The 15,109-nt window shown below is 39.6% G+C and overlaps 1 protein-coding gene across 2 annotated transcripts in view; it reads left to right on the forward strand.

Moving 5' to 3' along the window:
* Window positions 1-15,109, forward strand: part of sv2a (synaptic vesicle glycoprotein 2A) — a 43,457-nt gene that overhangs the window by 23,271 nt on the left and 5,077 nt on the right. For both annotated transcript variants that reach the window (XM_013131764.3, XM_013131765.3), the window contains exons 3-11: window positions 7,621-7,801; window positions 8,255-8,406; window positions 8,507-8,640; window positions 8,931-9,020; window positions 10,729-10,836; window positions 12,610-12,698; window positions 12,985-13,149; window positions 13,358-13,491; window positions 14,902-15,108. In XM_013131764.3, coding sequence (XP_012987218.1) covers window positions 7,621-7,801; window positions 8,255-8,406; window positions 8,507-8,640; window positions 8,931-9,020; window positions 10,729-10,836; window positions 12,610-12,698; window positions 12,985-13,149; window positions 13,358-13,491; window positions 14,902-15,108 — 1,260 coding nt within the window. The remainder of the gene's footprint in view (window positions 1-7,620; window positions 7,802-8,254; window positions 8,407-8,506; window positions 8,641-8,930; window positions 9,021-10,728; window positions 10,837-12,609; window positions 12,699-12,984; window positions 13,150-13,357; window positions 13,492-14,901; window position 15,109) is intronic.

Genomic DNA, 15,109 nt, shown 5'->3' on the forward strand with positions numbered 1-15,109 from the left:
AGGAGTTATTGAGGTGTCTGAGGTAATGTTGGTGGATATCTTCACTACATTTATACAGTAGATAAAGGAGTTGCTGCTGGCAGTGGCTGAGATAATGTTTTTGGATAACTTGACCACAGATATCCAGTCTGTGTCCTGAATGGCAATACTTTTGTCCCCGAGCCCCATGACAAAGGCCTGCTGACTCCTGGTAAAAACCAGGGCCGATACAGTGTGCAGTACAGCTCCCAGATCCAATAGGCTGGAGAGGAGACGGAGAGAAGAGCCCCATCCACCCAGGCCACTGGCTGCCAGTGCTACTGCATTGCGGCGATGACTATCAAGCTCAGTCATCATCGCCAGCTCCCTCCTGCCGCTCAGGCCCATTGTTAAGGTGGGGGAGAAGTGACAGTGCTGACAGCTGCCTCTCCACACCGCCGTCGGCCACAGGGGGCTGTTGGGCCCACACACACACACACACACACACACACACACAGACACTGTTGTGAACAGTGCTAGCAAGACGGAGAATGTTGCCTCCTCTAAGACTCTGACCTCTGTGGTGTCCTCAACTTAAAGTGGTGGAACACCTGACCTCTCACTGCTCTCTGAGTCACAGACGGCATCGTAGTGCGGCTGTCAGCCGTGGTACAACACCAGTACAATACCATACTGACACTCTGGTTCGCTTCCCAGCCTCCGTGATGGATTTGCACAGCTGATATTACAGATCCCTTAAACCCATTATGGGCTTGTTGCCTTATCTGTGTCAGGGGACCCGTGGTGGGTTATAAACACTGGTTGTGCCACTTAGCAATGGTGCGGCTGTGCTAGTGTTTCAATGAGATTGGGTGCTTTCCCCCTCATAGCCATTGTGTGGTGAACAACTAAGCATCCTGGAGGAAAATGGCTGCCATCCATCATCCTCATGTACACTACAGCCCGTACGAATGCTATGCATCCTCAATTTGTTCACCTCAGAAATTGTTCACAATGACATTATATCTAGTAACCCCTGAACCAGGATACATTAAAACAGTTTTTATCTTCCTCTGCTTTAGTTACACAATAATCAATTAGCCTCAATAAGCAGCAGAGAAGCTCTCACAGAGGGAGGAGACAATAAACAGGATTGGATAATGCGCTGTCAGACAGCCAGAATGTACCGAACACTTTCCTATTTTAGTCAGGGTGGTCACCCCACTATCTTGTTTCATTTGGTGTTTAGCAAGTGTCAGTGGTACTGACAGGAAGTCAATGGGGTTGACAGAGATCGAGGGAGGCAGAGAGAAAGGAAAAGGGAATGAGATAGTGTGTGTGTCTGGCTGTTCTGATCTGCCCACCTGGCAAGTGTGTTTGGGTATGAATCACACCCACTAAGACTAATGATGGTGGCGATGGTTACATTGTCAACCACTTTGTTGCTTGTTAAAGCTGAAATCCGCGATTGGCAAATCAATGTCCATCCCAGGCATTTGTTACTGTTTTTCTCAGGAGGAAATGAACATATAGCAACAAGAGAAACCATGTTTGAAGAAAAAGAAATGTGTAATACCGCAAATGGGCGTGGTTATTTCACTGCTACTGATTTAAACTAGAAACTAAAGATTATTGAGATTATAAATCACTGTTATTGCACTCTGGTTTATTTAAATATTTTAGAATATTTTGAAGAATGAATGTAAATGTGAACTTTCTGTACGTTAGCACATAGATAATACAACACTGCTTTATAATATTACAGTAGGTCAGCACATAGATTATACAACACTGCTTTATAATATTACAGTAGGTCAGCACATAGATTATACAACACTGCTTTATAATATTACAGTAGGTCAGCACATAGATTATACAACACTGCTTTATAATATTACAGTAGGTCAGCACATATATTATACAACACTATAATATGACAGTAGGTCAGCACATGATAGGACACTGCTTTATAATATTACAGTAGGTCAGCACATAAATAATAGAACACTTCTTTATAATAATACAGTAGGTCAGCACATAGATAATAGAACACTGCTTTATAATATTACAGTAGGTTAGCACATATATAATAGAACACTGCTTTATAATATTACAGTAGGTCACCACATCGATGACAGAACACTGCTTTATAATATTACAGTAGGTCAACACATAGATAATAAAACACTGCTTTATAATATTACAGTAGGTCACCACATCGATAATAGAACACTGCTTTATACTATTACAGAAGGTCAGCACATAGATAATAGAACACTGCTTCATAATATTACAGTAGGTCAGCACATAGATAATAGAACACTGCTTTATAATATTACAGGAGGTCAGCACATAGATAATAGAACACTGCTTTATAATATTACAGGAGGTTAGCACATAGATAATAGAACATTGCTTTCTAATAATACAGTATGTCAGCAAATAGATAATATATCACTGCTTCATAATATTACAGTAGGTCAGCACATAGATAATAAAACACTGCTTTCTAAAGTTACAGTATGTCAGCACATAGATAATATATCACTGCTTCATAATATTACAGTAGGTCAGCACATAGATAATAGAACACTGCTTTATAATAATACAGTAGGTCAGCACATAGATAATAGAACACTGCTTTATGATATTACAGTAGGTCAGCACATAAATAATATAACAATGCTTCATAATATTACAGTAGGTCAACACATAGATAATAGAACACTGCTTTATAATATTACTGTAGGTCAGCACATAGATAATCAAACACTGCTTTATAATATTACAGTAGGTTAGCACATAGATAATACATCACTGCTTCATAATATTACAGTAGGTCAGCACATAGATAATAGAACACTGCTTTATAATATTACAGGAGGTCAGCACATAGATAATAGAAAACTGCTTTATAATATTACAGGAGGTTAGCACATAGATAATAGAACATTGCTTTCTAATAATACAGTATGTCAACACATAGATAATATATCACTTCTTCATAATATTACAGTAGGTCAGCACATAGATAATAGAACACTGGTTTATAATCATACAGTAGGTCAGCACATAGATAATAGAACACTGCTTTATAATATTACAGGAGGTCAGCACATAGATAATAGAACACTGCTTTATAATATTACAGGAGGTTAGCACATAGATAATAGAACATTGCTTTCTATTAATACAGTATGTCAGCAAATAGATAATATATCACTGCTTCATAATATTACAGTAGGTCAGCACATAGATAATAAAACACTGCTTTCTAAAAATACAGTATGTCAGCACATAGATAATATATCACTGCTTCATAATATTACAGTAGGTCAGCACATAGATAATAGAACACTGCTTTATAATAATACAGTAGGTCAGCACATAGATAATAGAACACTGCTTTATAATATTACAGTAGGTCAGCACATAAATAATATAACAATGCTTCATAATATTACAGGAGGTTAGCACATAGATAATAGAACATTGCTTTCTAATAATACAGTATGTCAACACAGATAATATATCACTGCTTCATAATATTACAGTAGGTCAGCACATAGATAATAGAACACTGGTTTATAATAATACAGTAGGTCAGCACATAGATAATAGAACACTGCTTTATAACATTACGGTAGGTCACCACATCAATAATAAAACACTGCTTTATAATATTACAGTAGGTTAGCACATATATAATAAAACACTGCTATATAATATTACAGTAGCCCAGCACATATATAATAGAACACTGCTTTATAATATTACAGTAGGTCAACACATAGATAATAAAACACTGCTGTATAATATTACAGTAGGTCACCACATCGATTACAGAACACTGCTTTATAATATTACAGTAGGTCAACACATAGATAATAAAACACTGCTTTATAATATTACAGTAGGTCACCACATCGATAATAGAACACTGCTTTATACTATTACAGAAGGTCAGCACATAGATAATAGAACACTGCTTTATAACATTACAGAAGGTCAGCAAATAGATTGTAGAACACTGCTTTATAATAGTACAGTAGGTCAGCAAATAGATTATAGAACACTGCTTCATAATATTACAGTAGTTCAGCACATAGATAATAGAACACTGCTTTATAATATTACAGTAGGTCAGCACATAAATAATATAACAATGCTTCATAATATTACAGTAGGTCAACACATAGATAATAGAACACTGCTTTATAATATTACAGTAGGTCAGCAAATAGATTATAGAACAGTGCTTTATAATATTACAGTAGGTCAGCACATAAATAATATAACAATGCTTCATAATATTACAGGAGGTTAGCACATAGATAATAGAACATTGCTTTCTAATAATACAGTATGTCAACACAGATAATATATCACTGCTTCATAATATTACAGTAGGTCAGCACATAGATAATAGAACACTGGTTTATAATAATACAGTAGGTCAGCACATAGATAATAGAACACTGCTTTATAACATTACGGTAGGTCACCACATCAATAATAAAACACTGCTTTATAATATTACAGTAGGTTAGCACATATATAATAAAACACTGCTATATAATATTACAGTAGCCCAGCACATATATAATAGAACACTGCTTTATAATATTACAGTAGGTCAACACATAGATAATAAAACACTGCTGTATAATATTACAGTAGGTCACCACATCGATTACAGAACACTGCTTTATAATATTACAGTAGGTCAACACATAGATAATAAAACACTGCTTTATAATATTACAGTAGGTCACCACATCGATAATAGAACACTGCTTTATACTATTACAGAAGGTCAGCACATAGATAATAGAACACTGCTTTATAACATTACAGAAGGTCAGCAAATAGATTGTAGAACACTGCTTTATAATAGTACAGTAGGTCAGCAAATAGATTATAGAACACTGCTTCATAATATTACAGTAGTTCAGCACATAGATAATAGAACACTGCTTTATAATATTACAGTAGGTCAGCACATAAATAATATAACAATGCTTCATAATATTACAGTAGGTCAACACATAGATAATAGAACACTGCTTTATAATATTACAGTAGGTCAGCAAATAGATTATAGAACAGTGCTTTATAATATTACAGTAGGTCAGCAAATAGATTATAGAACAGTGCTTTATAATATTACAGTAGGTCAGCACATAAATAATATAACAATGCTTCATAATATTACAGGAGGTTAGCACATAGATAATAGAACATTGCTTTCTAATAATACAGTATGTCAACACAGATAATATATCACTGCTTCATAATATTACAGTAGGTCAGCACATAGATAATAGAACACTGGTTTATAATAATACAGTAGGTCAGCACATAGATAATAGAACACTGCTTTATAACATTACGGTAGGTCACCACATCAATAATAAAACACTGCTTTATAATATTACAGTAGGTTAGCACATATATAATAAAACACTGCTATATAATATTACAGTAGCCCAGCACATATATAATAGAACACTGCTTTATAATATTACAGTAGGTCAACACATAGATAATAAAACACTGCTGTATAATATTACAGTAGGTCACCACATCGATTACAGAACACTGCTTTATAATATTACAGTAGGTCAACACATAGATAATAAAACACTGCTTTATAATATTACAGTAGGTCACCACATCGATAATAGAACACTGCTTTATACTATTACAGAAGGTCAGCACATAGATAATAGAACACTGCTTTATAACATTACAGAAGGTCAGCAAATAGATTGTAGAACACTGCTTTATAATAGTACAGTAGGTCAGCAAATAGATTATAGAACACTGCTTCATAATATTACAGTAGTTCAGCACATAGATAATAGAACACTGCTTTATAATATTACAGTAGGTCAGCACATAAATAATATAACAATGCTTCATAATATTACAGTAGGTCAACACATAGATAATAGAACACTGCTTTATAATATTACAGTAGGTCAGCAAATAGATTATAGAACAGTGCTTTATAATATTACAGTAGGTCAGCAAATAGATTATAGAACACTGCTTTATGATATTACAGTAGGTCAGCAAATAGATTTTAGAACACTGCTTTATAACATTACAGTAGGTCAACACATAGATAATAGAACACTGCTTTATAACATTACAGAAGGTCAGCAAATAGATTGTAGAACACTGCTTTATAATAGTACAGTAGGTCAGCAAATAGATTATAGAACACTGCTTCATAATATTACAGTAGGTCAGCAAATAGATTATAGAACACTGCTTTATAATATTACAGTAGGTCAGCAAATAGATTATAGAACACTGCTTTTAATATTACAGTAGGTCATCAAATAGATTGTAGAACACTGCTTTATACACTCACCTAAAGGATTATTAGGAACACCTGTTCAATTTCTCATTAATGCAATTATCTAATCAACCAATCACATGGCAGTTGCTTCAATGCATTTAGGGGTGTGGTTCTGGTCAAGACAATATCCTGAACTCCAAACTGAATGTCAGAATGGGAAAGAAAGGGGATTTTAGCAATTTTGAGCGTGGCGTGGTTGTTGGTGCCAGGCGGGCCGGTCTGAGTATTTCACAATCTGCTCAGTTACTGGGATTTTCACGCACAACCATTTCTAGGGTTTACAAAGAATGGTGTGAAAAGGGAAAAACATTCAGTATGCGGCAGTCATCTCCACTACGAAAAAGAGGCTACAATTTGCACGAGCTCACCAACATTGGACAGTTGAAGACTGGAAGAATGTTGCCTGGTCTGATGAGTCTCGATTTCTGTTGAGACATTCAGATGGTTGAGTCAGAATTTGGCGTAAACAGAATGAGAACATGGATCCATCATGCCTTGTTACCACTGTGCAGGCGGTGGTGTAATGGTGTGGGGGATGTTTTCTTGGCACACTTTAGGCCAATTGGACATTGTTTAAATGCCACGGCCTACCTGAGCATTGTTTCTGACCATGTCCATCCCTTTATGACCACCATGTACCCATCCTCTGATGGCTACTTCCAGCAGGATAATGCACCATGTCACAAAGCTCGAATAATTTCAAATTGGTTTCTTGAACATGACAATGAGTTCACTGTACTGAAATGGCCCCCACAGTCACCAGATCTCAACCCAATAGAGCATCTTTGGGATGTGGTGGAACGGGAGCTTCGTACCCTGGATGCGCATCCCACAAATCTCTATCAACTGCAAGATGCTATCCTATCAATATGGGCCAACATTTCTAAAGAATGCTTTCAGCACCTTGTTGAATCAATGCCACGTAGAATTAAGGCAGTTCTGAAGGCAAAAGGGGGTCAAACACAGTATTACTATGGTGTTCCTAATAATCCTTTAGGTGAGTAAATATTACAGTTGGTCCTGGAACAGCATAATCTGAGACACTGGCTAGATATGGCAGCTGATATATAATATTTAAATGACAGAACATTGTTTATGAACATTTGCTGGTACAAAAGGTATATATTTGATGTCTACCTTTTTTCTGGGTGAAAGATTCTTTGAACCTCTGTGGAAAACTAAATTAAATGCTGAAGAGTGTGTTGACCCATATCCTCCACTTGAAACATATGAATGACTGATTTCCCGTCTCTCCCTCATCCATGTGCTCCCTCACCTTCTCCCTGTGTCAGGTCTCATTGTCTACCTGGGGATGATGGTGGGTGCCTTCGTGTGGGGTGGCCTGGCCGACCGGATCGGACGACGACAGACCCTTCTCGTCTCTCTCTCCATCAACAGTGTCTTTGCGTTCTTCTCCTCCTTCGTTCAAGGATACAGCTCCTTTCTTTTCTGCCGTCTGCTCTCCGGTGTGGGGTAAGGAAGGACGGGGTGTCACACTATGACTCGTCCTGAACAGACAGAAACAGACAGAAACTGTGAACACTCCCAAAGCTGGAGGTCTGTAGGTGATTCTGTTGTTGGTGTTGGTCATGTTACTGTTTGGTCACATTTTACAACAAAGATACTTTATTTCTCTCTTTTTCCTTTCTTCCCTTTTCTGTCTGTCCTAATACACATTTTTCTCCTTCCTCTCTTTCCAATGTTTGCCCTGTTCTACCTGTCCCTCACTTTCCCTCTCACCCCCCTATTTTGGTTTTCTGGACCCTTACCCACCTCTCTCTCTCTCTCTCTCTCTGTCTCTCTCTCTCTCTCTCTCTGTCTCTCTCTGTCTCTCTCTATGTCTCTCTTTGTCTGTCTCTGTCTCTCTTTCTGTCTCTCTCTCTCTGTCTCTCTCTGTTTGTCTCTATGTCTCTCTCCTCTCTTCAGTATCGGTGGCTCCATCCCCATAGTGTTCTCCTACTACTCAGAGTTCCTAGCCCAGGAGAAGAGGGGAGAGCACCTCAGCTGGCTCTGTATGTTCTGGATGATCGGTGGGATCTACGCGTCTGCCATGGCCTGGGCCATCATCCCTCACTATGGTCAGACATGTCCTATGTGTCCTCTCAGATCTTCCGCCTCTGGCACTGCCCTGGCAGTTACATAGTTCCTGAAACTCTGCTCCCTCTGTCTGACTCCTAGGCTGGAGTTTCCAGATGGGATCCGCGTACCAGTTCCACAGCTGGCGTGTGTTTGTGCTGGTGTGTGCCTTCCCATCCGTGGCAGCCATCTCGGCCCTCACCACCATGCCTGAAAGCCCCCGTTTCTTCCTGGAGGTCAGTCCCAAGTCACAACAAAGAAATGTGTGCTGATTTTCTGTCTGGAACTTTGAATTGACTGTTAGAAGAACTGAATGAGATCCAACCGATGCTGTTGCATGAAGATGCAAAAAACCCTGGAAGAGAGGAAGGACCAAATAATGGGGCCACTAATGATCATTAAATGACTGTTTTGAACTGACCTCACATCAAGTCTTATTTGTTAAAATGCCATCATTCCTGTTGTGCTGATGTGTTTCATTGATTAGTTGTAAAAATAGCATGATGGGTCTGTGTTGTTCTTGTAGAATGGGAAACACGACGAAGCCTGGATGATACTGAAGCAAGTCCATGATACCAATATGAGGGCCAAGGGCTACCCAGAGAGAGTCTTCTCTGTGAGTGACACACACACACATGCACGCGCACACACGCACACTCAAAATCATGATCAACCCAATTCAAATGAAAGTATTATTATAAATTTTTTCATTAAGGACCTTGTTTACCCAAATCCTGTGAGTATTTAGCTCCTGTAAAGAAACAATGTCAAATGAGAATTAAAAGGCGGGATATATGGCATTTGGATGATAAAAACTCTGACTTGTGAAGGTGGCTTTGAGTTGTGGAGCTTTGACTTAGAATTACTAGAATGGGAGTCAAGTCATCTTTTCATGTGACAACCCTGAAGATATGAAACTTTGCTACAATGTAAAGTAGTGATTGTACAGCTTGTATAACAGTGTGAATTTGCTGTCCCCTCAAAATAACTCAACATAACTCAACACACAGCCATTAATGTCTAAATCGCTGGCAACAAAAGTAAGTACACCCCTTAGTGAAAATGTCCAAATTGGGCCCAATTAGCCATTTTCCCTCCCCGGGGTCATGTGACTCGTTAGTGTTACAAGGTCTCAGGTGGCCAAGACCATACAGTGGTTTAACAGGACAGGTTCCACTCAGAACAGGCCTATCCATGGTCGACCAAAGAAGTTTAGTGCACATGCTCAGCGTCATTTCCAGATGTTGTCTTAGGGAAATAGACATATGAGTGCTGCCAGCATTGCTGCAGAGGTTGAAGGGGTGGGGGGTCAGCCTGTCAGTGCTCAGACCATACGCCGCACACTGCATCAAATTGGTCTGAATAGCTCTTCTAAAGATGATCCCCAAGAAAGCCTGCAAACCGTTTGCTGAAGACAAGCAGACTAAGGACATGGATTACTGGAACCATGTCCTGTGGTCTGATGAGACCAAGATAAACGCATTTGGTTCAGATGGTGTGTGGTGGGAACCAGGTGAGAAGTCCAAAGACAAGTGTGTCTTGCCTACAGTCAAGCATGGTAGTGGGAGTGTCATGGTCTGGGGCTGCATGAGTGCTGCCAGGCACTGGGGAGCTACAGTTCATTGAGGGAACCATGAATGCCAACATGTACTGTGATATAAGCAGAGCATGACCCCCTCCCTTCTGAGACTGGGCCGCAGGGCAGTATTGCAACATGATAACGACCCCAAAAACACATCCAAGACGACCACTGCCTTGCTAAAGAAGCGGAGGGTAAAGGTGATGGACTGGCCAAGCATGTCTCCAGACCTAGACCCTATTGAGCATCTGTGGGGCATCCTCAAACTGAAGGTGGAGGAGCGCAAGGTCTCTAACATCCACCAGCTCCGTGATGTCGTCATGGAGGAGTTGAAGAGGACTCCAGTGGCAACCTGTGAAGCTCTGGTGAACTCCATGCCCAAGAGGGTTAAGGCATTGCTGGAAAATAATGGTGGCCACACAAAATATTGACACTTTGGGCCCAATTTGGGGTGTACTCACATTTGTTGCCAGTGGTTTAGACAATAATGGCTGTGTGTTGTGTTATTTTGATGGGACAACAAATGTACACTGTTATACAGGCTGTACACTCACTACTTTACATTGTAGCTGAGTGTCATTTCTTCAGTGTTGTCACACGAAAAGTATGAATCAAATATTTGCAAAAATGTGAGGGGTGTACTCACTTTTCTGAGATACTGTACATGCATACACCTCCATGCTCTCTCAGTGCTCGTTCCACTGAGCTACACATTATGAATGAGAGGTGTTGACACTACCCCCAGGTGACTACCATCAAGACTGTGAAGCAAATGGATGAGCTGGTGGACATGGGAGAAGGCACTGCCTGGCATCAGAGATGGAGGATGAAGCTGACTGACCTGTTTGGCCAGGTAACATAGTGTACCTCAATATATTATAACCATGTCAACCAGGTTGAATTACAGTTGTAAAGAACATCATCCAGTGTAATGGTTGCTTTCCTACCTTACATGAATAATGTTTTTAATGCATGTTAAATGAACAGCTACATTCTACATAGAACACAAAGTGTGTGTATATTCTATCCTATTTTAATGATTGTCAGTGACCAATGCTATTGCAACCGAAAGCTCTGAAACTTTCTGCCGTGTCTTACACACTTAATTTCATTTGAAAACGGTGTCCTGGGGTAGTTAAGATGATTCCTGAGCCAAAATGTTGGGCGTTGATGATGTCTATAATTCCATTTCCCTGAAGAAGGGAGAGAAGTTATATTTTGCTATGTAATTGCATAAACTCATACAATCATACCTTTCAAGGCCAGTGATGTCTCAAGCCCATTGTAAGCCCCAACATCCAGGTGAAATCACAGCTTGGTCCTCACAATTTGATTCAGGTCTGGTCTTTATTGTGCCTTGATGGTGGGGTGTCTATACACCTTTCCAGTGCGACTTACAGTAGTGAGTACCTATGCATTTTCATATTTATTAATATTGGACACCCTAAGTAAGGTGGCCCTTGGCAGCCTACCCAAAGGAAACTGACTTGCCCACAGAGAAGTGGGATCTTAGGGCAGTGTTTTTCATAGTCTATGTCTTGAACTCTGGGTGTGTCACAGGAAATTGAAATGCTGTCGCACTAATATCTGCCTCAGTCGACCCTTTGAACAGTGCCCAGAATGCACCTTGTTTGGAAACCTTTAACTTCTGCAGTCATAATTATGATAAGGAGGCTGTGCTTATACAGAGCCTGACCCCAAACCAATATGGGAAAGCAGAGAAAGAGCTGGTCTCATTAACAGAACCCTTTGATCTGGTTCCTGTATCTGTGAAATGCACACACTTGACACAGATCATGTCCTTTGGTCCTGGTCAGGCTTAGCCTAAAAGGGAAATAGCTGGAAGTCATGTAGGATATAGACATGATATTTTGCATTAAGCCTTCATTGGGGCTTCACATCACATTGGAGTCAACATTATCAAAGTCAGTACAGGAGAGATTCCTGACGATCACTAACATGGGCCAGATGCAAAGTGTAATTTTAGGAGAGCATCCTGAGATCCGTGGATATGGTGGAGGTCTGGTGGACCAATCCTCAAACCGAGCCTTCATTAGCCAATTAGGAAGTTTTGAGAAATTCCGGGTGCAAATGTAATTAGTTTAATAAATAATCATTTTCAACCAAACCTTCCCCAACGTGTCTTGGGAACTCAAGCGTGAATCACTATGTTGTGATGTTTCAAATTTAAATTTTTGTTGTATTATTAGTTACAATTTGGTTAGTTGTATCAATTAATGTGGATGGAATTAACTCAGATATTCTTTTGTCCAAGTATGGTATGTAACTTTCTAGGGGTGCTTACTTTTTTGTAAATTAAAGGGTTTCATGGTGACAGTTTGCATTCATCTTTCCTGTTTTTGGTGATCCTGTATACAATAATAGGAGAATGTTATTTCTTGTTTATTTATGATTCCCAGATGATGTGGGGAGTTAGTGTACTTATGTGGGGAGTTAGTGTACTTATGTGGGGAGTTAGTGTACTTATGTGGGGAGTTAGTGTACAGACATACATGCAGACATACATAGCAGAGTGACATCATTTGTGATATTTTTGGTGTGTGTGCGTGTGTGTGTGTGTGTGTGCGCATGCGCGTGCATGCTTGCGCATAAAACCTCTTTGCAGGTATGGAGCAACTTCCTTGCTATTTTCTCACCTGAGTACCGCCGCACAACCTTAATGATGATGGCTGTGTGGTTCTCAATGTCTTTCAGGTAAAGTCATAACGCTGCTATCACATTAGTGGAAAATAATATACAGCCAAAGTCAGATCAGCATAGAATCAACTAGAATCAACTACAGATAGCCGAGGGGTTAGAGTGTCAGGCCAGTAATCAAACGTTTTCTCAGAATCCTAGGCACATAATTCCAGTTGCTCGAAATTAGAGTGTCTGAGTTAACACCAAGTAAACACTTCCTCTGTCCTATCCCCTTTTGAAGTGGATTCTACCATTAGCATATCATCACGATTGCTACATCTATCTCCATTCTCTCCCTCAGTTACTATGGGCTGACAGTGTGGTTCCCTGACATGATCAAGTACCTCCAGAAACAGGAGTACTCCTCCCGCACAAAGGTCTTCATCAAGGAGAAGGTGGAGCACGTCACCTTCAACTTCACCCTGGAGAACCAGGTGCACCGCAATGGAGAGTACTTCAACAACAAGTAGGTCGCCTTCCCTTTTTCCTCAGTGATGTTGTCATGGTAACAAAGCAGAGTACACAGGCAGTCTTAGAAGACACAGGTCAAGGATTAGTCAGTATTTACCTTGTAATTGACTCAATAACTTTTATTTTGTTTGGGTTCCGAAGTCCTAAAAGCATTCATTTCTCTCTTCCCTCTTTCTTGCTCTCTCTCCTGATCTCTCTGCCAGGTTCATGAATCTAAAGATGAAGTCTATGGTGTTTGAGGATTCACTATTTGATGAGTGCTACTTTGAGGACATAACTTCCAGCAACACTTTCTTTAAGAATTGTACATTTATTGCCACCCTCTTTTACAACACAGGTTGGTTCTTTATATTCTCTGTTAAAAAAAGCTATTACACCTAAAAATATTCCCACAGATCACACAGGGGCTTGAATTGGATCTGTGTTTGTTGCGTCTAGAAGTTGTGAATGTCTTGTTTAGATTATATAAAAAAATTTTGTTAATGAAGTTATCAGGGTTTCTCAGCTTTAAACCTAGGGGCCTGGAGTTCTGTTCTTTCTATTCTACCAAGCAGTCATTCAAAATGGTCACCCAGTTTAACCAAGTCTGAATGGTCCCTAATCAGAGCACTAGAATGATAAGGTGCAGGACTCTGTTTTCCAAGGCCTGAAGGTGATAACCATTCAAGTAACCTCAACTTTCTTGTTTCTTCTGTGTTTGATTGACACGTAAAATTCTCCATTGTTGTTGGAGCTATGAATGTCTCTTGGGTGTTACTTACTGGTTTTAAACCTCTGACAGTGCCCTTCATAAAGAGTTTTGTTAGTATGTTGTATTTATACTCTGCCTAATGCAAGACATAATGGCTAAATCACTGTACTTAATGAGCCTATACCACTATCAACCAAGATCACAGAGAGGTATCCTAGCAACATAGACCCAATTCCATTTTAGTTCAGCATGAAAACAGAATGCCAGTAATCTCAAACCAAATTATATATTTTTTCAAAACAAAATCTAAGTAGTACCAGCAGATAATTTCAATAGCAGATGAAAACAAAAGGGAAATCTAATTTTATCTCTGACGTTTAGCCTACACCATCAAATATATAATAAGACTGTAATCGCATAGTCTCTCTATCTCTTTTTAAAAACATTATCAGACCTATACAAAGGGTCTAAATGCCTCACTGTCTATGTTAGCTGTTTCTCTATTGTTAGAGTGGTCAAGAGATTACTCTTTCCTGCTATCAATGACACCCAGGAGGTCCCCTTTTGAATAGGAAATTAATCTCAATGTTATTGCTTTATTGGTGATTAATCCTTCTGTGCTGTCCTACTAAAAGGAAGAAGCTGTGATGTTGTTTCCCTAGTGAATGATCTTAATCCACTCATGCTGCTTTTACACACAGACATGCTCAATTCAGATAATCAGAGCAGCTCTTAAAAAGGTCCTATGTAGCTCACTTAGGAAGAGCATGGCGCTTGCATTGCCGGGGTTTGGGGGCCTGTTCCCACAGAGGGAGGTACAAAGACTATATTATTCAGTCACTAAATCATTGTGGATGAGAACAACCGCTTAAATATGTTTTTTTCGTTGTGATTGATTAAAAGAAGGAAGAATATCTGAATTGGGTTTTGTTCGCAGGGGTAGTACTTTGGTCACGCCTGACATTATTTCGGGCTGGGAATCCACCTGAATCCCAGCCCGAAAACATGAACCTCAAGTCTAGTCAGTAAGCCCCAGCCTGTCTGTCTCCCCTGCAGATCTTTTCAAGTACAGGCTGATCAACAGCAAGCTGATCAACAGTACTTTTCTGCACAACAAGGAGGGCTGCATGCTCAGTGACTTCAGCGATGAGAACAATGCCTACATGATCTACTTTGTCAGCTTTCTGGGCACTCTGGCCGTGTTGCCCGGCAACATTGTGTCGGCGCTGCTCATGGACAAGATTGGACGGCTGAGGATGCTGGG

This window comes from Esox lucius, chromosome 20 (assembly GCF_011004845.1).
Source record: "Esox lucius isolate fEsoLuc1 chromosome 20, fEsoLuc1.pri, whole genome shotgun sequence".
NCBI classification, from domain to species: Eukaryota; Metazoa; Chordata; class Actinopteri; order Esociformes; family Esocidae; genus Esox; species Esox lucius.